We start from the raw sequence: 23,077 nt of genomic DNA, 5'->3' as shown, positions 1-23,077 counted from the left end.
TATTTTTTTTTTTTTTTCTGTTAATATTTTTCTTTGTTTTGTGGCCCTGCAGAGAGCTCAAGAATTGTTCAGTAGCTGACCGGACTGTCTTTCTGTTTCTCTCTTTTCTTTTTCTTTTTTTTCTTTCCTCTTTTTTCTTTTTAAGTCCCTCTTGGTTAACGTCCACTTACCAATAAAGTGGCACTTCCTCCTTTAGTAGGGTAAGTTGTGTGAGAAAAGGGAAAAGTTCGGTAGCATAAGTTCATCATTAGAGACACAAAAATGCAAGAGAGATAGAGAGAGAGAGAGAAAAACGCAACCACCCCAACTTTTTTTTTTTTTTTTTTGTTAAACGTTCTGATTTTTTTTTTAAGTCCCTCTTGGTTAACGTCCACTTACCAATAAAGTGGCACTTCCTCCTTTAGTAGGGTAAGTTGTGTGAGAAAAGGGAAAAGTTCGGTAGCATAAGTTCATCATTAGAGACACAAAAATGCAAGAGAGATAGAGAGAGAGAGAGAAAAACGCAACCACCCCAACTCTAGGCCTGAGAGGCCACTTCACCTCTAGAGGACCACTCCTTGGGCCTGAGCTGGTAGCTCTTGGCTGACATCTAGATAGAGATGCTAATTTTATTTTACTTTTTCCAAAAGTGAGTTAGGACGAGAAAGGGCACCTTGATTCCAATCCAAAGGTCCCTGGCTGGGAACTAGAAATCTGAGAGCCTGCTACCTTACCACCAGACCCTGAACAAAATGGATTTCCCCAGTCTGGGCTTCAGCCCCCGCATCCACACAATGAAAGGATTTGATTTTTTTTTTTCCTGATATTGACTACAGGGTAAATATGCCAGGATTCTCTGGTTGTATCTTGACTACCCTCCCACCCCCTTGCACAGACCATGGGTCCCCCCTTTGAAAGACCTATAAATATAATCTGACGCCTCCCCAGTTGTCACCAAAGCCGATCTGCCTTTCAATTCCCTTCCATAATCTCGGAGATTTTTTTTAAGACAGTCTCCTGTAACCCAGGCTGGCCTGGAATCTGGAATTCAATATGTAGCCGAGGATGACCTCCTGAACCTCTAGCCTCCACCTCCCAAGTAGCATTTGGGAGACAGACATGTGCCACCACACCCAGCATGTTTTGTTTTTTTGAGATAGGATCTCACTATGTAGTGCAAGTTGGCTTTGAACTTGAGACTCTCCTGCCTCAGTCTCCCGAGTGCTGGAATTACAGGGATGTACCACCATGTTAGGTATAATGTCAGTTGACACTTTCAGTAAGTCCTCAGTACAATTGGCTGAGGAAGGAAGAATTGGCCTCAAGAAGAGCCAAGGCCAACCAGGTATTCTAAAAGCCAGATGGGGTCTGAACTGAGCTTATCCAAAAGGTTCTTTGGCTCCCTCAGAGCACCTTGCTGCCACAGATAAGAAAGCATGTGTTCCTTGGCCTGGCTCTGCCTGTTTCCTTTAGGGGCAGGCGGTACCCAGATATCTCTCTCTCTCTCTCTCTCTCTCTCTCTCTCTCTCTGGCTCTTTAGAACCCATCAAAGAGCTAGAGACAGGAAGTGGGCTCCATTGGTGGAAATGAATGACCAGATTGTGACTAGTGGCGAAAGCAATCAATGAACAGTGGCCAGGGCTGGAGAGTACACTGTGGCACTGTGGGAGCAAGTGGAGCCATGGAGATCTCTTCCAGGAGAGCAGGTCTCTCTACCAAAGCAGAGGCAGGTATAGATGGGTTTTATCTGGTAGTAACTTGCCCTGTTGAGCAGTCTTGACATCCTGATCAGCTTAAGTTGGAGAACTGGAAGCTGATTTTGTGTGTGTGTGTGTGTGTGTGTGTGTGTGTGTGTGTGTGTGTATAAGTGTTTTGCCTACATGTAAGTGCACTGTATGTATGCAATGTCTCTGGGAGGCCAGACGAGGGCGTCAGATCCCTTGGAACTGGAGTCATGGACAGTTGTTTGTAACCATGTGGGTGATGGGAACTGAACCCAGGTCCTCTAATGAGCCACCTCTCCAGCTTACCTCCCTCCCACTTTTTAATTTTTAAACTCTCAATCTAGCTGAACTATGATTCTCTTGCTTCCACCTTCTGAGGGCTGAGATTATAGGTGTTTTTTTGCTGCAGTGTTGGGGATTAAAGCCAGGGCTTTGCACATGCTGGGTAAGTACTCTACTGACTAAGCTATATCCCCAGTTTTTTTGTTTGTTGTTTTGAGACAGGGTCTCATATAGCCCACCCTGGCCCCAAACTCTGTGAACAAGGATGACTTTGAACTCTTGAAAATTCTTGCCTTTACTTCCCAAGAATGTACTACCATGCCCAGTTTAAGGCTGTTGTTTGGGTGGTAGTTCCATTCTCAGTAGACACCCCCAGGAAAAACCCTCAGCTTCTCCAACCCCCAGCAGACGACCAGAAGCTCGCAGCTCTCACATTCTAGCTGGGGTTCTCCCACTGAGTGTCCTAGAAGGCGAATGAGAAAGACACCTGTAGGATCTTCAAATGTGTCCCATGCCCAGGGTAGTCAACTTATCAAGTGAACAGAGATATCAGGCAATGAATGTATAGTAACCCAGGTCCCCTCCTTTAAGAAGTCTAATTGCTGTTCAGATCAGGAGAGGCAGCAAGGCCAATGGTAAAGGATTAGATTTTGCGGTCAGGGCCCAATGTGAACTATGGTTAAAATTCAAAATTTAGATCTGAGTTAGTGACTTCTGATTCAAGGCAAAGGACAATATCAGGAAAGGCAGGTCAAGTCTATGATGTTCCTTCTCACAGACATTCAGGAATCCTCCCCTCCCTCCCCCCTTTTTTTTCTTGAAACTATTGGGAATTGAACCTAGGGCCTTATGCATGCTAGGTAAGCACTCTACTACTAAGATACAGCACCAGCTCCCCACCTCCTTTGAGTCAGGGTCTTATGTAGCCCAGTCTGGCCTCAAACTCAATAAATGGTCAGAGATGACCTTGAACATTTTTTGGGGGGGGTCTTTTTGAGACAGGGTCTCCCAGTAGCCCCAGCTGGCCTGGAACTCACTATATAGGTCAGGCTGGCCTTGAACTCACAGAGATCTGCCTCCCTCTGCCTCCGAAGTGCTGGGACTAAAGGCGTGTGCCCCCATGCCCAGCAAACATTTTTTTTTTTAAACTGCCTCCTGTGAAGTGGGTCTTAATTTTTTAAAAAATGGTTGGTTATCCCCATTATACCTATGTCACAGTGGCCACATTTTGCCTGAACTTATGGGTACTTCTTCCATCTCCCTGACTGCTGGGTTTGCAGACATGCACCATCATGCCTGATTTATGAGGTCCTGCATTTAGAACCCAAGGCTAGGCAAACACTGCCAACTAAGCTACATCCCCAATCCCATGAAAAGCCCTCTTGACTTCCCACTGTCTTGATGGGGAAATGGGTTGGAGGGTCAGCAAAAAGGGTCTGAATTGAATGGCTGGATACCTCCAATATGGTTTTCTTCCCAACTGCTGAGGTCCAAGCCAAGATGACTGTTTGCCATCTATTTTTTTTTAATTTTATGTGTATGCGTATATTGCCTACATGTAGGTAAGTGCACCCGTGTCGTGTAATACCCGCAGAGGTCAGAAGAGGCTGTGGGATCTCCTAGGACTGGAGTTATGGACAGTTGTTAGCTGCTGTGTGGGTGCTTGGATTCAAACCCGGGTCTTCTGCAAGAACAACTAGTGTTCTTAACCGCTGAGCCATCTCTCCAGCCCATTTCCTGTCTATTGTATCTTGAAGTCTAAGCTCCCCACCACTTCCCTCTGGGGCTACTGGTCCCACCCTAGCCCAAGTAGAACACCCTGGATCACCCTTGACGGGATTCAAGTTTGTGGTGAGAATTTATGGTAAGTCTCATACTGGCAGGGGGTTGGGGGATCCATTTCCCCATGGTAAAATGGAAACAACAGGAATTTTTGCTGGGTTGGCCTGTAAAGGGATAGGCAAGTATGATTCCCTCACAGACTAACAGGACCAGACCAGTACAGGAAGGCCAGGGGTCAGGGAGGGGATCCCTGAAGCCCAGGATGGAAGGAAGGTACTGTCAGGTAGGGTGGTAGATACAGCTTTCCTTAGGGGAGGACTCCTAGGGGTAATCTCATGTCTTCCTCCAATCCTTCCAGAAATCCCCAAGGGGCATCATGATCCAGAGACTGAACTTCATCCTCATCTTGGCTGGGTCTCATTCTTCTCAGGGGTTGATGGAATATCTGAAGCCAGATATTATGAGATTTCTTTTCTTTTCCTTTCCTCTGTGTGTGTGTGTGTGTGTGTGTGTGTGTGTGTGTGTGTGTGTGTGCCTCTACACCTGGCTCTTTAAATGTGGGCTCCGGGAATTGAACTCAGGTCCTCATGCTTGTAAAGCAAGCACTTTATCAACTGAGTTATTACCCTAGACCTGCTAGTTGACTTTTGTTTTGTTTTGTTTTTTGAGACAGAGTCTCCATGTAGCCCCAGATGGCCAGACCAGGCTGGCCTCAGTCTCAACTTGCTTCTTGCTTCTGCCTCCTGAGTGCTGGGACTAAGGATATACGTTTTTTTTTTTTTTTTTTTTTTTTTTTTTGCTTGTGTAAGAAAAAATTGAGAATTAAGGAAAGTGCCCATCCAATCAGGGACAAAGATAAGAAAACACCTGGGAATGTTCTGCCTTTGTTTCCCCTACATACCCCAGGACTCAGATACCTCTTGTCTCTCTATCTTATGATGAGCCCATGTTGAGTCCCTGCTCATGTTAGGAAGACTTGGAGGACTGAGCCTTCACACATGTAGATCAGGCTGGCCTCGAACTCACAAAGATCCATCAGTTCTCCTGGTTAGACTAGCAGTGCTCCTCCCAACTGTGATCAATAACTTCTCCTCCCCTCCAGCAAACACCACCCAAGATTGCCAGAATGTTCTAAGGAGCAAGTTCCCTGATCCACCCTGGGAGGAGGACCTGGATCTTCTTTTTTCCAAAGCTGAAGATGGAGGATTACTGAGACCTTGTAGTGGCTTTTGGAATGTCAGATTTCTGTAACTGCTTCCAGATAGGACAGGAAACAGTTGAAGGAAGGATGGAGTGGTGGTGTCCTCAAGGGCCTACTTCCAACTCTAGTATTTTCCCTTTGGCTCGAGTGGTAATCTCAAGTCTAGAGTAACCTGAAACTCATTCTTCCTGAACCTTTGGGGACCAGGCTAGTGACAGTCTCTTCTGGATCATTCTTAACCAAAGGATATCATAAATAAATAAATAAATTCAGAGGTTCAGAAGAAGAAAGGATTCTAGGGGCTTGGAGGAACCCCTGTCCAGCTTGGGAAGTGGCCCAAACAGGGAGTAGGTAAGCTAAAAGACTACCCCATCCTGAAAATTACCCAGAGAGCCTTGGCCAAGTAGGCCCTCAGAATCCAGAGTACAGTGCCTGCTCCTGGCCCACTCCTCTACCCTCTGAAGTCCCTCTGTCATCACATTATATGTAGACCAGTCTGGCCTTGAACTCACAGAGATCCAGCTGCCTTTGCCTCTAGGGTGATGGGATTAAAGGTATGCACCACCACACCTCGTTCCATCATCACAGCTAAATGTTGGAGCTGTGAACCTCATGGTCCTAGTGCCAATAAAGACCCCAGACCCCTGAAGCTCTATCTTCAAGCTCTTGGCAGAGAAGAACTTGGTCTGAGCCCAGAGTTCAGCCTGGCACAGTCACCCCCCAGATGGTACAATGGCCTCTTACTTTGAACTTGACCTTGACTAGAACTTCCTCCCAGATCTGGAGGCCAAGAGGCTCACATAGCCCATTCTCCCACTGCTTACTGCCCAGGCGGGCTCTGGGGTATGTATGACCAAAGCCCCCAGCCAAGGGATGGCAAGGATGAAGGATGAAGGGCTCAGCAACCACTCCATATATTAAAATCAAATCGGCCCAACTGCAAGCATACAGTTCAGGAAGAGACACTAAGTTTAAATGCTAAACCACACAGAAATGCATTCAGTCAACAAAATGAGAATGAGAGAGAGTGAAGGAGGACTTGGGAATGGGATCAGGAGATGGAAAGGGAGAAGCAGGGATAGGGGAGATGGAGAGGATGGAAGATGTACCAGCAACCTCTCAGGGGTTAGGGAGGGAGGGTGAAGAAAATCAAAGACAACCAGGAAACAGTGGCAGCTCATTTGAAGAAAATGGAAATGAAAGACTACTCAAAAAAACAAAAAAAAAGGAACGAAGGGGGAAAACAGAGAAAAAAACTAAACCAGAGCAAAGTGGGGGGCGGGGGGAGAGAGAGAGATTGGAGAGAGAAATATCACATTCAAACTAAGCGGAGTGGCCGGGCTATCTGAGATGGAAGCAAGAGGCAAGCTGGCAGCTGAGCTGGGGTACCTACCTTCTTAGTGGTCAGGGACAGGAATGCAATAATTTTAAAAAAGAAAAAAAGAAAGAAAGGTCTCTTTTTCACTGCAGGAAGGCAGTGATTATAAATATAGTCCCCCTCTGAGCCAGTAGAGGGGAACCAATTTACCCTGTGGCTTTTGGAATTTGCCCCAGGGATAGAAAGGGGGCACTTGCCCAGTCATCTCTGTTAGATTAATTTATTTTTAAATTTTAAACCACAGGCTCCAATAGCCAAGCGTTCCTTAATTCTTTACACAATAGAAACCCTCAGGAGGGCATGCACGCAGCAGCCAAGAAACACAGAACCACAGGGTAGTTAGAGAAGAGGCTGGTAACTTGGGAGAGAGGGTCATGTCAGTGGGAGAGAGATGGAGGGGAAAGACACACAAATGGGCACAGAGAGACAGACATGGAGAGAGAGCTCGAGGAAACACAAAGGCAGAAATAAGGACAAAAAAATTCACAGAGGTAGGAAGGCAGACAGGTAGAGCCAGACAGAAAAGAGCTAAGGTTAAATGAGGCCAATAAGACAGGATGGACGGGGTGGGAAGGGAACGGTGTATTCAAAAGGGAAAACAACCACAGGTCAATTTGGAGGATAGATTTTGCCTCAGATCAGCCCCAGTGCTTCCATATCATCTTATTTTGTTTAATTTTTGTTTTTTGAAACAGGGTCTCCCTGAAGCCCCAGTTGGCCTAGAACTTTCTATGTAGACCAGCAAGCCTTGAACTCACAGAGATCTACTTGTCTCTGCCTCCCAAGTGCTAGTATTAAAGGCATGTGCCACCATGCCCGGCTTTATTTTTTATTTTTGAGACAGAGACTCATGTAGCACATATGTAGACAGTCTGACCTTAAATGCCCGATTCACCTCCCTCCATCTCCCAAGTGCTGGAATTACAGATGTGGACTTTCACACCTGGGTTGTATGTGGTCCTGGGGATGAACGTAGGGCCTCACGGATGCTAGGCAAGCACTCTCCCAACTAAGCCACATTCAGTTCTTTTTTTTTTAACCCCCTATGGTCCTAGGGATTGACTCCAGAACCTCGCACATGGTAGGCAAGCACTCTACCATTGAGCTACATCAACAGCCTTTTAATTTTTTTAAAATTTTTATTTTTTTGGTCTTTCTGAGACAGGGTCTCCTGGTAGCCCCAAGCTGTCCTGGAACTCACTATGTAGACCAGGTTGGCCTTGAACTCACAGAGATCCGCCTGCCTCTGCCTCCCGAATGCTGGGACTAAAGGTGTGCGCCACCACTCCCGGCTTGCCTTTTTATTTTTTATTTTGAGACTAAGTTACCCAGATTGGCTCTTGAACTTATTTCATAGCCCAGGCTGGCCTTGAACTTGTGATCCTCCAGCTTCAGCCTCCCAGGTGCTGGGATTACAAGTGTGTGCCATCAGGTCTGGCTCTAGTTCTCAGGTGGAGAATTTGTTTGGAGCTGGGACATCAGTGGCTTGTCCCAAGACCAGGAGAGTGCTTTTCTGCAGCCTAGAATGTCTAGCTTGGAAAACTTAGAACTTGCAGCTGCCTTCAGATTCCTCCTCAAGAGTTTCCGAAGGGTCTGAGGCCTGACTGTGAAGCTGCTGAACAGGCTGTTCCTTGCCTGTTCCTACCACCCCAGCTGCTACACATCCAGGAAGCTCCCTGGGTAATGTAGGACAAGCCTCTTTCCTCTCTGTGGTCCCCAGCTCTTGCAAGGGCCTGTATTGACTCAAAAGCACCAGTGTTGTTAATTTAAAACTTGAGATAGTTCCAGTATGTTCCCTGGGGTCTAAGAAGGCTAATTGTCTTTCTTAATTTAGCAGGTGTTATTGGTGTGACTGCTTTTTATGCTTGGAGTTGTGTTCCCTTTTAAATTCTGATGACAAAGGAAGTATATAAAGATACAAATATGACTAATGGAGACTTGAAATTCAAACACCATCTCTGCGTTAGGATTCCACAGTAACACACAAAAGCAAAATTCTAGAATAACACATAAGATAGAGGAAAAAAAAAAAAACCAACAAAACAAAACCCAGAGAAATAGCTTGCATTTCTGTACAAGATCTTTTAAAAATGAAGAAAAAGGAAATACAAACAAAACCAAAATAACATGAAAAATGACATAAACTTCCCCACCCTCAGCTAAATAAGAAACAGAATCACAGTATTACCACGTTTCAAATGGGAGGCTAAAAAACAAACAAAAACATAGACGGGGTTAAAAAATGTTGAGCGTTTCTTTTTCTTTTCAATTTGTTTCTCTCTCTCTCTCTCTCTCTCTCTCTCTCTCTCTTTTTCTTAAAGATAGTGTCTAAAAATATCACCCCCCAGTACTTTTGCCAACATTTTTTCTTAATGGTGAAAGCTATTGATTCCCAATCCCCCTGTCTCACCTTTCTGGGCACTGGAGAACCAGACTCATTGAACTCCCTTGAAAGTCTTTTCAGGAAACAAGGGAATCTGAGTACAGGCTGGAGAACTGGGATGTTCAAGGTCTCAGATCACCCAGGATGCAAGGATAAGGGATAAGATTTGAGCTATGGTTTGTGACTGCTTTCTGTTGGAAAATTCCCATGACTATATTGAAATGGAGTCTAGTTTTGAGGAGACAGAAAGTCTGCCTAGACCAACTGCACAAGCAGTCTAGTCACTGTAGCCATTCCCTGCACTTGGACAGGACCCTTGCAAGAGGTAGGGGGTTGGGAAATTTCTCAGATTTCCAGGGTTCCATAGAAGGGATCATAAATTGGATAGGACCTACCTACTTTCAGTCCTGGCTTGAGAGAGCCCATGTTTTGGGGTCTCCCAGGAGGCCCCCAGGGGGAGGCTGTGTGTGCCCTTAGGTCTCTGTGCTCAGGAATTTTGGGGATGGCCATGCTATTTTTCTGTGTTGGCCTGTCAGTTTCAGTACTTGACGGCTGCCTTAGGCTAACTCTTCCTGCCCTGTCCCGTCTCCAAGACAGATCCAGGGGACATCAGTGTGAACCACAGGTGGCCCAACCACAGTCCCTGGAGGTAGCCCAAGAACCTGGCACCGTTTTATAGTAGGACAGTCCAGAGGCAGGTAATGTTTTTCCATAGATACCTAGAGAACAAAGATCTTGTGTCTGCTGCCCTTGACCTTCCTCTCTGAGACCATGGAAGGAAGGGTATTTGAATAAAGGAAGGGCGTGAAAGAAAACAGCCAAAAAATCAAAATGAAACTGACGGACAAGTACAGGTTCATATTGGTTGCAGACACCTGTGGTCTGGGGAGGGGCAGCTCTCCCCCTCCTGGCTGAGGCATCCTGGGAGTGCAGAGGAACCTGCAGACTATAGCACCCCAAGTCCCCAAGTCCACCCAGTGCCCCTGTTGGCACTACAGCAGTCTCTCCCTGAGGGACCTCAACTCTATATTCTGAGTAACAGCCTGAAAGGAGTCTGGAGACTCTCATGTGGTCCAACCCCTCCATGTGGGAAAAAAAAAATTAACTCAAGTTCTCTGCCAGTCTCTAAGATCACCACACCTGCCTGAAGATCTGGAGGTGGCTGTGTCTCTCCCAGAGGATGGGTGGGGACAATTTGGGGGGAAGGGACAGAAACAGTGGGAATCCTGTGTAGTCTCGGTAGGGACGCGCCTGGGACTTGAGGGTATGTGTTGAGACTCTTGTCCAAGGATAGGCAGTGTCAGGGCAAAGTAGGAAAGAAGCTCATTGCAGGTATCTGAGAGAGGCGGGAAGGGCTAGTGGCAGGGGTTGGGGAAGGGAAGGACTCAAAGGGGGGAGGGAAGGACTTGGGTGGTCACGTGACGCTCACCGGAGCTTGAATGGCTTGTCCTGACTTACAGTATCCACACCTATTTCCCCCATAAGCCTGCGGGGCGGGGGGCGGTAAGAGTCTTTCAATTGACTATCCAAATCACCTTCTCTTTGCCAAACACTAATGTGGCCCAAGCCTGCAGTTCCCCACCCTCCAAACCCCTCACCACACTACTAAGCCAAGGTGGGAGCGACATCCGTCCAACCGAGCAATCCCGGCGCCTCCCTCACCTGACGTTTAGGTAGGAGGGCACTGGGAAGGGAGGGAGCAATCCAGGTCCCTGTCACCCAGTGACCCATCACGCCCAGTCCACTCCCCGACCCTGTCCAGCTACCCAGCTCCGCCCTGCACGGCGCATCCCACGCGAGCAGCGTGGGGAACCCTCCGCAAAGCCAAGCATACGTACATCGGGCCGGCTGTGCGCCGAACCTGGGCGGCCCCCGTGCGTTCCGCTCCGCTGTCTGCTACCTCCGTTCTGTTGGGGCGACCCCCATCCACTGCCGCTCGACGGGGACGGAGACCCGCTCCCGCTAGATCGCTGGCTGCCCATCTTCCGGCCGTCATCTCGATGCTTGGGGCTCAGTCTGCGGGAGGTGGAGGGATGCGGGGAAGCCAGCGTGGAACGCCCCCTCTGCAGGCGGCCTGGTCCCCAGCTCTCGAGCCAGCCCTGCGCTACCTCGACTTCCCCCATTTAAGTTGGGGGCGACTCCCAGAGCTCCTCCTCCACGTGGGTATCAGTATGATCCTAGCTGATGAGCTCTGGTTCTGCACACCAGCCTGGCATCCCAGTCCTGACTTCCTGCACCCATCTCCAAAAGAATTACAGGCGTGCACCACCATGCCCAATTTATGTAGTGCTGGGGTGGACTTCGTGCATACTAGGCAAGCACTCTACTCTTTGAGCCACATCCCCAGCCTCCTTGAAGCACATCTTGAGCCCACTCTGGGGTTCCCCCTACCTGCTGGGTGTTCCAGAATTGCTGTAGTGTGAGGAGAGTGAAGGACTGTGGGAACTGCCGCTGCTGCGACGGTGAGACCTCCGGCCTGGGGACTCAGTATGAGGCCTGGTGTGGGAGAGGGGAGTCAGCTAGAAATTCCTTGCCCCAGGTGTAACCTGACCTGACCTCAGGGATTTGGTGTAGGTGTCTGAGGGCAGTCACTCTGGGATCCCACGTCTCGTTGTGCCTCCTCCCCCCACCACAAAACATGGTCTTCTACAAAAATCACCTGATTGGGGCTGGGATAAGGTTCCATCTTTTAAAAAAATATTTTAATTTTTAATTTTATGTGTATGGGTAATTGTCTGCATGTATGTAAATGCAGCATACAATGCCCACGGAGGCCAGAAGAGGGCATCAGATCCCTTGGAACTGGAGTTAGGGATGGTTGTTAGCGGCCATGTGGGTGCTAGGAACCAAAAGCTGGTCCTCTGCAAGAGCAGCCAGTGCTCTTAACCACTGAACCATCTCTCCAGCCTGCACAGGGGTCATCTTTGAGAGTTAGGGAAAAGTGGCTTTTCCTCTGCACAGCCCCAGCTTCCAAAGACCCTTCATCTCTCACCTGGTCCTCCTGTGAATGTGGGGTATGGCTGGAGGAAGGCAGTAGGGTCAAAGGCCCCTGGACTAGGAGGAAAGGGGCCTAGAATCCACCAGTACCAACTCTTCCACTGGCTCACAAGGCCTCTTGGCATCTTTTCTGAATCTTAATTTTTCTGCCTGGCACAGTTCGAGCGGCATTTTTGTTTTGTTTTGTTTTGTTTTGTTTTAGCATAGGCTGCCCTTGAATTCTTTGAATTTATTTATTTTTATTTTATTTATATGAGTGTTTAGCCTGCATGTAAGTGCATCACATGCATGCAGTGCCCACTGAGGCCAGAAGAGAGCATCCATGGGTGCTGGGAACCAAACCTGAGTCTTCTGCAAGAGCAGCCAGTACTTTTAACCACTGAGCCATCTCTCCAGTCCCCTGCCCTTGAACTTTTGATTCTAAAGAACTGTCTTTAAGAGGTTGGTTTTGGGGGTGCAAAAAGGCTACGTTTTCTGGGGTGGAAGGAAAGAGAGTAGAGAGTGTGCTTACCGCTTCCTCTCTTTGTTCTTTTCTTTTCTTTTGCTCTTGGGGCTTCGAGATCTGCAGGAAACAGAGATCCAGTCTGAGCGGGGCTGGGTGAATGTGATCTTGGAGCCCTAAAACACAGCTGAGTTCAGGTGTGGAACTTTGATTTGTTCTTCTTTTAGGCCTACACCTCCCTGGCTGAGAAGGATCTGCCCATCTCACCCCATAAGGTACAACAAGACTTCACAAGGAGGGGTATGTTTGTATGTGGTACTGAGGGTAGAAAAGATAGATCTGCACAGTTAGACAGGAGCTTTACCACTGAGCCACATCCCCAGACCCTCACTGGAGGACTGTAGGCCAGTGTTTTATCTCCAAGCCTTGTGCTCAATTGGTCCCCTTCTGCTTTTGATACAAGGATTAAGAAGCCTCTAGTTAGGCCTTGAAGATCTTGCCCCACCCCTCATCCCCGCAGGCACCATCTTCCTTACTGCCATCAAATCTTTTCAGTCCTCTGACCCCAAACAAATATAGTAAATACAAAAATATACTCTTCCTATAGGAGCAAAATGATTAGGAAAGGTTCTTTGGAATTCTCTGGAATCCTTGCTGCCTGTTCTGGGCTTCAGTTTCACTATGAGGCTGGTATTAGTAGTTCTAGCTCACATCTAGGTCCTGTCCTGGCCAGTGGTGATCACTAGGGGACAGCAGAGGCCCACACAACCCTAGAGGGTAGGGCATAAATGGAAAATCGGAGAACTAGGAAGGCTAGGGTTAGGGGGTTATTTAGGCTCTTTTATTACTTGGTACAAGTGACTTTTGGTAAAGGAAAAGCAAGCCAAGGAAGGGCCTGGGGACTCTGCCCCTCCTGCAGGAAGGGTGTCTGATTCCAAAGTAAAGGTGTAACTGCCTCACGACTTTTGTTCCTTCCATACTGAGTTTCCTCCAAGCTTCTATCTGGGTCTCTCCTTTTCTTCCATTGGCCCTGAATAATTTATCTCATGCTGGTCTGCTGTCCCACCTGGGTGGAGTCAGCTCTGTAGAAGGCTAACAGCCTACCTACCAGGAACCCCATCTTTAGCTTTGATAGGTCCATCCAGGTTCCTACCCACCCAGGGAGCTGCCCCAGCTCACAAAGCTGCCTCGCCCCTTTCCCTGCAATTCAGGTCCTGATGCATCTGCCTTCAGAGAGGGCGCATTGGACCTCCAGACACACTCCCTGGGTGTCGGACTTTTCTGAAAATCCTTGGGACTCTTACATCAAAGTTGGCTCCTGAGGCAGGCAAAGGTCGAAAACAGTTATCTGTTGACTGTGTTTCCCCCCACCCCCACCATTCCACCACCACACATACACTCCATGTGGATCAGGGAAGGAGCCCGTGGATTGGGAGATAGGGCCATACTGGACTCAAGACCTCCATCTCATCAATACTTCCTATAGGCTTTGAGCCCAGAAGGGGACTGGCAGCATTCTCGGCACACGCTCACCTGTGTCGCCTCTTCCTCCGGGACCCAGAATCAGACCTACATGGTGATAAAGAAGTTCTCTTGAGCCTAGCTGGGGATGACCAGGGGCACACAGAGGAGCACAGCTCAGGAAAGTGAGACCTAAGGCTGCAGAAGAGGTGGGGACGGTGAGGTACCTGTCTCTGCGGTGTTTCTTCATGCTTTTCTTCTTCTTGCGCAAGGGGGAAGTGCTCCCACAGCTGTGGACACAGGAGTGGGCGCTAGTGAGCTGGAGTGGAGGGGGGAAGATGGGTATGGCTGGAGAGGCTTTGGGCAGGGACACTGGGAAGGGGTTCCAGCTCATTAGGCCCAAAAAACCCCCTGTACAAAGTGACCCTCAGAGGCCCAAGGATCAGAACCCAAAAGCTAACTTTGGGTGTCATTCTTCAGGCACTGCCCACCTTATTTATCATATTATTATTACTTTATTTAATTTAATTTGTGTGTGTTCATGTGCATGTGTCATGGTGTGTATGTGGAGGTCAGAAGACAACTTGCAGAAAACAGTTCTCTTCTTCTACTCTGTAGGTCCGGGGGTTTGAACTCAGATCAGGCTTGGCAGCAGATGCCTTCATCTACTGAGCCATCTCACCAGCCCCACCTTAGTTTTTCTGAGTCACTGGGTACTGGGACTTGCCAGTTTGGCTAGGCTAACTGACCAGTGACCCCCAGGGATTTGCCTATCTCTGCCTCCCCTGTCTTAGGATTAGAAGCCTGTGCCACTATGGTCAGTTTTTTTATGTGGGTTCAGGGAATCAAACTCAGATCCTTATGCTTGCTTGGCAAGTGCTTTACTGAGTCATCTCCTCAGCCCCTGTTTGTTGGCTTTTGAGAGAGGTCTTGCTATGCAGCTCAGGCTGGCCTTGAACTCAAGAGCCTCCCGCCTCAGCCTCCTGAGTGCTAGAATTATTAGTGTGCTACCATGTATAGTGGAAGATCTTTTGTTTGTTGGATTTGGTTTTCTTACAGTGCTGAGAATGGAATCTAGAGCCTTGCACTTGCTAGGCAAGCTCAGTACCACTGAGCTATTTCCAGTCCTTGGGATTTCTGGTCTGGATGGGCAAAAGCTGTCACTTGAATGTCAAGTGTCCAGCCGCTGTCCTCTTGTCTCTGGGAGATGGCCTCCTGGTCTTTCCCACTCACAGACATCCCTACCCTGGGCTCCATCCCCATCCCCATCTCCATCCCATTCCTATCCCCATCCCCATCCCCATCCCCACCCTTATCCCTGTCCCCTTTATCACCGACCTGCACTCTGACTCTAGTCTTCTCTTTTTGCTGAGGTGAGATACCAGGGAGAAAGGACAGACAGATGGGCCCGGTTAGCTAGTGGCCCCAGCTTGTACCTCAGGACAGAGGAGGGGGACATAGAAATGGGGAAGTTGTAGTTGAGGCCCAGTGATGACCCACTTCCCAGGGCCACCCACACTTGGAAAGGTACTTGCATGAATCCTAGGAAATGGGAATACTCAGTGAGGGGCGGGGCTTAGCGAGGGATCCGGGCCTAATGTATGGGTGGGAATGAGGCGAAGGGGCTCAGTTGAGGGATGCGGATTCAAGAGAGAAGGCGGGTCTGGTTTAAGGACTAGGATCCCAATGTAACATCTGTGTCCCTGGCGTGCCAAGGATGGGCACCCCAGGGCCTCTCCCTGCCTCCCTCTGGGGGCCCTGCGCCCCTCTCACCGGCTCCTTCGATGGCTGCCTTTCTTTTTCCTCTTCTTCTTGGGAGGGGGCGACGCGGAGCTGCTGGACCAGTGCTTGGTCCTGGGCGAGAAGGGGCGGCGGGGGCGGTGAGGGGGGCGGTCCCGCGCTGCCCTCCCCTCTGCCGCGGCGGCTGCTCACCTGTACCCCCGGTGCCCGCGGTAGCAGGCGGCCGGGCAGTCGCAATCCACCGGTCCATCATCTTCATCGAAGGGTGGGTACTCCAGGCCCGGCTCCAAGCCCTCCATCCGCCGCGGGGTCTCTGCCATGCTAAGGGGAGATAAAGACGCTTATAGTCCCTCTGGGTTGTACACCGCTGGGGGGAGGGGGGCTGTGCTTGAAGAATAGAGGGGTCTACGGTCCCCCAGCCCTGGAGGGGCTGCTGGAGATTTGAATAATTTAAACCCTGGGGCAATGGTTTGCAAAAGAGAAAGCCAGCTTAGGGTCCTGTGTCACCGCCCTGTCATCTCAGCTACTGGGTATGGTGAGGCAAAAGGATTGCAAGTTCAAGGCCTGCCTGGGCTATATAGTGAGTTCAAAACCAGCCCGATCAACTTAGCTAGACTATGTCTCAAAATTAAAAAAAAAATAAGAAGCAATAGAGAACTTGACTAGAATTCCCTGGTGAAGGGCTGGGGACTGGGTATCAGCCATTGAACACATGCCTAGCATGTGGGAGGTCCTGGGTTCCATTCCCAGCAAAACACACACACACACACACACACACACACACACACACACACACACCCCAAACTGGGGGTGCAGAGTTAACCAAATACTTAGCATGCACAAAGCCCTGAGTTCCATCTCTAAGGTGGAGACAGGAAGATCAGAAGTTTAAGGCCATCCTTGGATACATAGGGCACCGAAGGTTAGCCTGGGCTACATGAGACCCTGGCTCAAATAAGAAAATTCCATGCATTCATTGAGCCCTGCCTTAGCTCTCACTAAATTCCCTCCCTGTGGCTTAGCCTCACTGTTCTCCCTTAGCCTCTTTCCCTTACTTGAACCCCACTCTTTCAAAGAGCCAGTCCCCCATCGCTGACATCTGCCTTTCCTGAGCATCCCACCCCCAGCACCTCCCTTCTCTCCTCTTTTCCTTCAGCTCTGGCCTCAGCCTCTGAAATATTCATGGTCTCTCCCCACCCCTCCCTCCCCTGGCAGCCTCCAGAGGCCTCCTTAACTCAGATGCTCCAGCTGCCTGGCTGTCTTCATCAATCACACCTGGTGCCAGAGGGCACGGGTGGGGGCCTCAGCGCTCTGCCTCCAGTTCCCTGCCCCCAGTTCCCCATCCATCTCAGAATCTCAGAACTCTCTGCTCACCCAGCAGGGGGCAGCTGCTGTTCCCTATTCCTAGCTCCTTTCTAGTCCCCAGTCACGCCCTGCCACAGTTGTTAGGTCCTTGTGGGCTCTTGTCAAAGTGCTCAGTGATACCATCCTTACCTCAGGGATTCACACAAGCCTTATCCTGAGGGTTTGGTCCCCGAATGGCTTTGTGGCCTGGGGTCTCATCAGGCTGGACTCGGAGCCTCTTCTCCAACATGAGAGATAATTAGTATAAGACAATTCTTTAAAAAAATTTTTAAATATTATTTATTTTATGTGTATATATTATATGGGGAAGATGCTTGTGCTTGCCACTGTATCAGAGGACAGCTTGCCGGAGATGAAGATGGTTATTTTGCTCTGTCATATGGGTTCTGGGGATCAAACTCAGGTGCTCAGATTTAGCAGCAAGCACCTTTACCTAGTGAGCCATCTCTCCAGCCCAGGACAATTCTTTAAATTAAACTTATTTAATTATTTTTTTTTTTTGCAATAATGAGGCTTGAGCCCAGGGCCTCAAGGATGCTGAGGGATGGGGCTGGATAGATGGCTTAGCAGTTAAGAGCACTTGCTCTTGCAGAGTACATGAGTTCAGTTCCCAGCACTCATATGACAGCTCACAACCATCTGTAACTCCAGTTCCAGGGGATCTGACACTCCCTCTGGTCTCCATGGGCACCAGGCACACATGTTGTGTACTTATATATGCAGGAAAACCACTTATATACATAAATTTTTTAAATTTTTGTTTATTTTTATTTTATGTGTATGCATGTATTGCCTGCATGTAGGTAAGTGCACCCATGTCGTGCAATGCTGGTGGAAGTCAGAAGAGCTTGTAGGATCCCCTGGGGCTGGAGTTACAGACAGTTGTTAGCTGCCATTTGGGTGCTGGAATTTGAACCCGGGTCTTATGCAAGAACAACCAGTGTTCTTAACCACTGAGCCATCTCTCCAGCCCCACTTATATACATAAAATTTAAAAATCTTAAAAAACTTAGGTGGCACACGCCTTTAATCCCAGCACTCAGGAGGCAGAGGCAGGCAGATCTCTGTGAGTTCAAGGCCAGCCTGGTCTACATAGTGAGTTCCAGGACAGCTGGGGCCACAGGGAGACCCTGTCTCAAAAAGACAAAAAAACAAAACAAAACAAAAAACAAAAAAGAAAAAACAAACAGGTTGAGGGAGACAGGAAAACATTCTATTGTTAAATTCTGGCTTCAACATATGCACACATGTAGTACACATGGGTGAGTACACCTGCATATACATGTGCATATACCACACACACACACACACACACACACACACAAGAAACCTCAAGGGCTGAGGGTGTGGCTCAGTGGTAGAGGACTTTCCCATAATCCCCCAGTGAGGGACTGGGGGTGTGACTCCATGACAGAGCACCTGCCTATAATCCCCCAGTGAGGGGCTGGGGGTGTGACTCCATGACAGAGCACCTGCCTATAATCCCCCAGTGAGGGGCTGGGGCCTTGGTTCAGTGGTAGAATTCTTGCCTGGGACCCATCAGTGAGGTTCTGGAGGAATGGCTCAGCTGTAGAGCTCATGCCTAGAATTCCTTAGTGAGGGCCTTGGAGGGAGGCTCAGGGGTAGAACACTTGCCTAGAATCCCGCAGCGAGAGATTTGGGTTGTAGCTCAGTGTAGAGCATTTGTCTAGTATGGGAACCTGGAATCATTCCCCCAGCACATCAGGAAAATAAAGATCATGATCCAGTTTGCGAACACCAGGTTGGATCCAACAGCCTTGGACCCACCACACAGCTATTCGGGAGGCTTCTCTGGGGTGATAGAGAGATTCCTGTCATCCTTTCTGTAGAATCAAGCACTCCCACATTGCTTCATTCAAGCCTCTCTGCTCTTCTTCATCCTGAAGCCAGTGGCCTCCTACCACCTTTCCAACTTGCTCCACTGACTTGTCCAGCCTTCTCAGCCTCCCCTTGTGCTCCTGGGTCCATCACCGCCCCCCACCCAGCTCCTCAACCACACAAATGCCTGACACATAAAATACAGTCTTTAGGGAAACTGCAGAATGTAAGGACATGGTGTGTAGTATGTGAGTGAGCTGGAAGGGAGGAGGGAGTGTCAGTTGATCTGAACTTGAAAATGATGAAGGTTATTTATAGAGCAAACTTGCTCCCTTTGGCTAATGTCTTTCATAGATGCTTTCTGTTCATTGGTTCGTTTATTTGTTTGTCTGTTTTGAGACAAGGTCTCTCTGTAGCCCCAGCTGGTTTGGAACTTGCTATGCAGACGAGGCTGGCCTCAATCTCTCAGAGAGTCACCTGCCTCTGCCTCCTGAAGTTCTTGGATTAAAGGCATGGGCCACCATCCCCAGTTTAAATTTTTTTGATTGGCTGATTAATTTTATGTGTATGAGTGTTTTGCGTGCATGTATGTAAGTGCACCCAATGACTGTGGAGACCAGAAGAGGACGTTAGATCCCCTGGACCTGGAGTTATGGTCTGTTGTTTGCAGCTATGAAGATGCTGGGAACTGAACCTAGGCCCTCTGCAAGAGCAGCAAGTGTTTTTAACCTCTGAGCCAGCTCTTCAGCCCCTCCACTTTATTTTTTTGAGACAGGCTCTCTCACTAAACCTGGAGCTCACAGTTTGTGCTAGACTGGTTGGCTAGCAAGCCCTAGGGATAATTTACATCTACTTTGCCGGTACTTGACTTACAGATATGTGCCACAATGCCTGGCTTTTATGAGTACTGAGAATTTGAACTCAGTTTCTCATGCTTGTGCAGCAAGCATCTTACCCACTGAGTCATCTCCCCAGCCTCCATTATTTTTACTACTAATATTATTTTTATATTATTACTTTTAGTTTTGGCATTACTGGGGATGGACCCCATGGTCTCTTGGATCTGGGCTTCTTCCCCATTTTCTAGATGCTTCTGTGGCTTTTGGTGCTTAGTTCTAGGTTTGCTTACCATTTTATGCTTTTGTGTTCATGTTTGTTAGCTTGTCAATGGCCCTCATGGCTATGGAAGGTGGGAATTGGGTAGGAGAGGATGGGAGGTGTCACTTCACCACAGAGGTGACCAAAATATTGGTCTCTGACCTCTACACTCACAAATATACATGTACATGTACACACACACACACACACACACAATCAAAATTGTCACTCCCTCTTTTCCATGCCAACACTTTTATTTGGTTTTTATGTTTTGTAATTCTTTTTCCATTACATTTATTTATGTATGTGTGGTGTATGTATGTGCCGGGCACACACCATGGCACTCCTGTAGAGGTCAGAGGGCAATTTGTAGGAGCTGGTTCTCTCCTTCTAGCATGTGGATTGAACTCAGGTCACTAGGCTTAGTGGCAAGTGCCTTTATCTGCTGAGCCACCTCACTGGCCCCAACACCAACACTTTAGTTAATTAACTGGTTTTGTTTCCCATTCCAAAGGAATACACTGTCCAACCAAAGATGAGTGAGAGGGGATGGTGGTGGGATTCCAGGCAAAGGTCTTGCCTCTCTGTTCTTCCATTCAGCCATCACATCAGGGCTTCCCCAAGCTCGGGATGAGGACAGGAACAGGGTCAGATCAGGCCTGTGTTCTCTCATCTTGTGGCCCCATGGTGCAGGGCAAACATTGATACTGTGTCTATTACGATAATGACTAGCCAGGGTGGCAGGCAGTACTGTGAGCATTTTCCATGTACTTATCTCATTTAATCATTGAGTGCTCAGAATGAGTCTCTGACATGGGGGCCATCATTAAAATTCCTATCTTATAGATAAATGGTGAGGTACAGAGAGGTCACACTGCACCTAAAATTAGACGCATTGAGAAAATAACTAGATTTGCTCAGTCTGTGTTAGAAAGTAGCTTGCAAATACTGTTTTCCACAAGCCTTCTCTCACAAACATTTGATTATATAACTGAGAAACTTTTGCTTTGCCTTTTGAAACAGAATGTCAGGGGGCTGGGGAGATGGCTCAGAGGTTAAGAGCACTGGCTGCTCTTGCAGAGGACCTGGGTTCCATTCCCAGCACCTACATGACAGCTAACAACCATCCATAACTCCACTTCCAGGGGATATGATGTCCTCTTCTGGTCTCTATTGGCATTGCATGTACAGATGCACTTACATACATGCATGTAAAATTCTCTCTCTCTCTCTCTCTCTCTCTCTCTCTCTCTCTCTCTCTCACACACACACACACACACACACAAAAGAAACAGTGTCAGGCTGGCAAGGTGACTCAGTGGGTAAAGATGCTTGCCACCATGCTTGATGACCTGAGTTTGAAGCTCAGAACCCACATGGCAGAAAGAGAGAAATGACTCACATAAGTCATCTTCTGACCTCGACACATGCCATGGCATGCATACCCCGCTCCCAAATAAATAAATGTAAAACAATTTTAAGGTGCTGGAGAAAAGGCTCAACAGTTAGGAGCACTGGCTGTTTTTGCAGAGGACCCAGGTTCAGTTCCCAGAATCCACATGGTGGCTAATAACCATCTATAACTCCAGTTCCAGGGGATCTGACACCCTCTTCTGGCCTCTGGGGTCATTGCATGCATGGGATGAACTCATTTTGTGGAACAAAGGTGGACAGAGGCTTGGGAACTCAGGAAGATTCTTGTTCTTTAGCTAGTCCAACTGCTGAGAGAAGGACCAGGAGCCTTTCCCCTGGCTTCCCATCCAGTCTCAGTATCACTTCCAGCATTGGACACTTGTACTGGGATGGAGAAAGGAGGGGGTAGCAAGGAACACCCACCTAAATAGATCTCAGAGCATTTCCAAGTGCACACTGCCAGGCACAAGCTAGGCCACACTCTTCCAATCTTTTCAATTCAGCCTGCTCATATGTGTTTCCTTCCTTTTTTTCTCCCATGCTAGGGCTTGAACTCAGGGCTTGTGCATGTTAGGCAAGTGCTCTACTACTGAGCCACGCCTTCAGCCCCTCACTGGAGGATTCTAGGGAGGTGCTCCACCGCTGAGGTGCACCCCAGCCCCTCACTGGGGTTTTCTAGGCAGGTGATCTACCACTGAGTTGCACCCCCAGCCCCTCACTGGGGGATTCAAGGTAAGTATTCTACCACTGAGCCACACCCCAAGCCCCAGTGGTGTTTGGGTTTCCACCTTCTAGTGCACATGTTTACACAGAACTCGTTTGCAGGTGGGAATAACTAAGGTGCAGTCTAGCTTGTAGTTTGCCTGGGGTCACACTGCCTGCCAGTAGTAATGTTGGGGTCAGAACTTTTTTGACATTCCCATTTGCGGCCCAGGATTCCTTGAGCTAAGATCTGGGCTGCCTCCCTCTCCTGCTCTGCTGCTGTGCATAGAGAGAACCCAAGTGAGTAGCAGGAAGCCCCTAGTGAGTCCCAGGTTGCCCATGCCTTGTGCCTTGGCCAGGCCAGAGCTTCCAGTGGGCAGAGTCCATGACTCCTCTCTATCCACCCCAGCCCCTGATGGTGCATCTCGGACAAATTCTTCGAGGGCTCACTCCATTGCCGCTGCCCATGTGAACACTTACATGTGGGCCCCAGGCCGGTCCTCCCTGGTCAGTACTCCCTCCTTTTCCATCAGCATCTGCCGGAAGGTCCCGACCTTCTGCTGGATCTCCTCCTCTGAATACCTGTGGAACCCAAGAAGCATGTGGGTAATTGTTGACTTCAGGTTTGCCCCACCTGCTCTCTAGACCTGCTCACAGTGCACATTCCAGTTAGCAATTATATGTATTGCTGTTTGTTTTTTTTTTTTGGATATATTTATTTTTATTTTATGTGTATTAGTGCTTTGCTTGCATGTTTGTATACACACTATGTATGTGCACTGCCCCTGGAGGAAAAGGGCATCAGATTCCCTGAAGCTGGAGTTACAGATGGTTGTTAGGCACCATGTGGGTGCTGAACCCGGGTCCTCTGCAAGAGCAGGCAGTGCTCTAAACCACTGAGCCATCTCTCCAGCCTCTGTTTCTGTTTTTTTGAGACAGGTCTCGCTTTTGTTTCAGTGAGCTTTGAACTCTATGTAGACCAGGTTTGGCTGGAACTCACACCTCTGCTCCTGAGTGCTGGGATTAAAGGTGTATACCATCATAACCAGTTGGCAACTGTTTCAGTTAAAAAAAAATATTTTATTTATTATTTTTATTCATTCATTCATTCATTCATTCATTCATTCATTTATTGGTCTTTTTGAGACAGGGTCTCCTTGTAGACCCAGCTGTCCTAGAACTCACTATGTAGACCAGGCTGGCCTTGAACTCACAGAGATCCACCTGCCTCTGCCTCCCAAGGTGTGCACCACCATACCCGGCCTTATTTTTATTTTTATTTTTGTCTCTT

At 48.5% G+C, this 23,077-nt stretch overlaps 2 protein-coding genes across 4 annotated transcripts in view; one reads left to right on the top strand and one right to left on the bottom strand.

Moving 5' to 3' along the window:
- Styxl1 (serine/threonine/tyrosine interacting like 1) overlaps positions 1 to 23,077 on the top strand; it is a 246,517-nt gene that overhangs the window by 106,468 nt on the left and 116,972 nt on the right. The gene's annotated exons all lie outside the window — the stretch shown is intronic.
- The window catches only part of Srrm3 (serine/arginine repetitive matrix 3), a 69,588-nt gene that overhangs the window by 8,840 nt on the left and 37,671 nt on the right, over positions 1 to 23,077 (bottom strand). For all 3 annotated transcript variants that reach the window (XM_017797926.2, XM_017797927.2, XM_008832262.3), the window contains exons 3-11: positions 22,267 to 22,368; positions 15,562 to 15,690; positions 15,403 to 15,483; positions 14,968 to 14,997; positions 13,857 to 13,919; positions 13,702 to 13,737; positions 12,238 to 12,288; positions 11,121 to 11,225; positions 10,568 to 10,745 (exon numbers count right to left, since the gene is read on the bottom strand). In XM_017797926.2, the coding sequence (XP_017653415.1) occupies positions 10,568 to 10,745; positions 11,121 to 11,225; positions 12,238 to 12,288; positions 13,702 to 13,737; positions 13,857 to 13,919; positions 14,968 to 14,997; positions 15,403 to 15,483; positions 15,562 to 15,690; positions 22,267 to 22,368 (775 nt within the window). The remainder of the gene's footprint in view (positions 1 to 10,567; positions 10,746 to 11,120; positions 11,226 to 12,237; positions 12,289 to 13,701; positions 13,738 to 13,856; positions 13,920 to 14,967; positions 14,998 to 15,402; positions 15,484 to 15,561; positions 15,691 to 22,266; positions 22,369 to 23,077) is intronic.

This window comes from Nannospalax galili, unplaced genomic scaffold (genome assembly GCF_000622305.1).
Source record: "Nannospalax galili isolate Female #2095 unplaced genomic scaffold, S.galili_v1.0 scaffold675, whole genome shotgun sequence".
Classification (NCBI taxonomy): domain Eukaryota; kingdom Metazoa; phylum Chordata; class Mammalia; order Rodentia; family Spalacidae; genus Nannospalax; species Nannospalax galili.
Note: the sequence above shows the minus strand (reverse complement) of the source record. Positions and strands in the feature narration are given on the sequence as shown.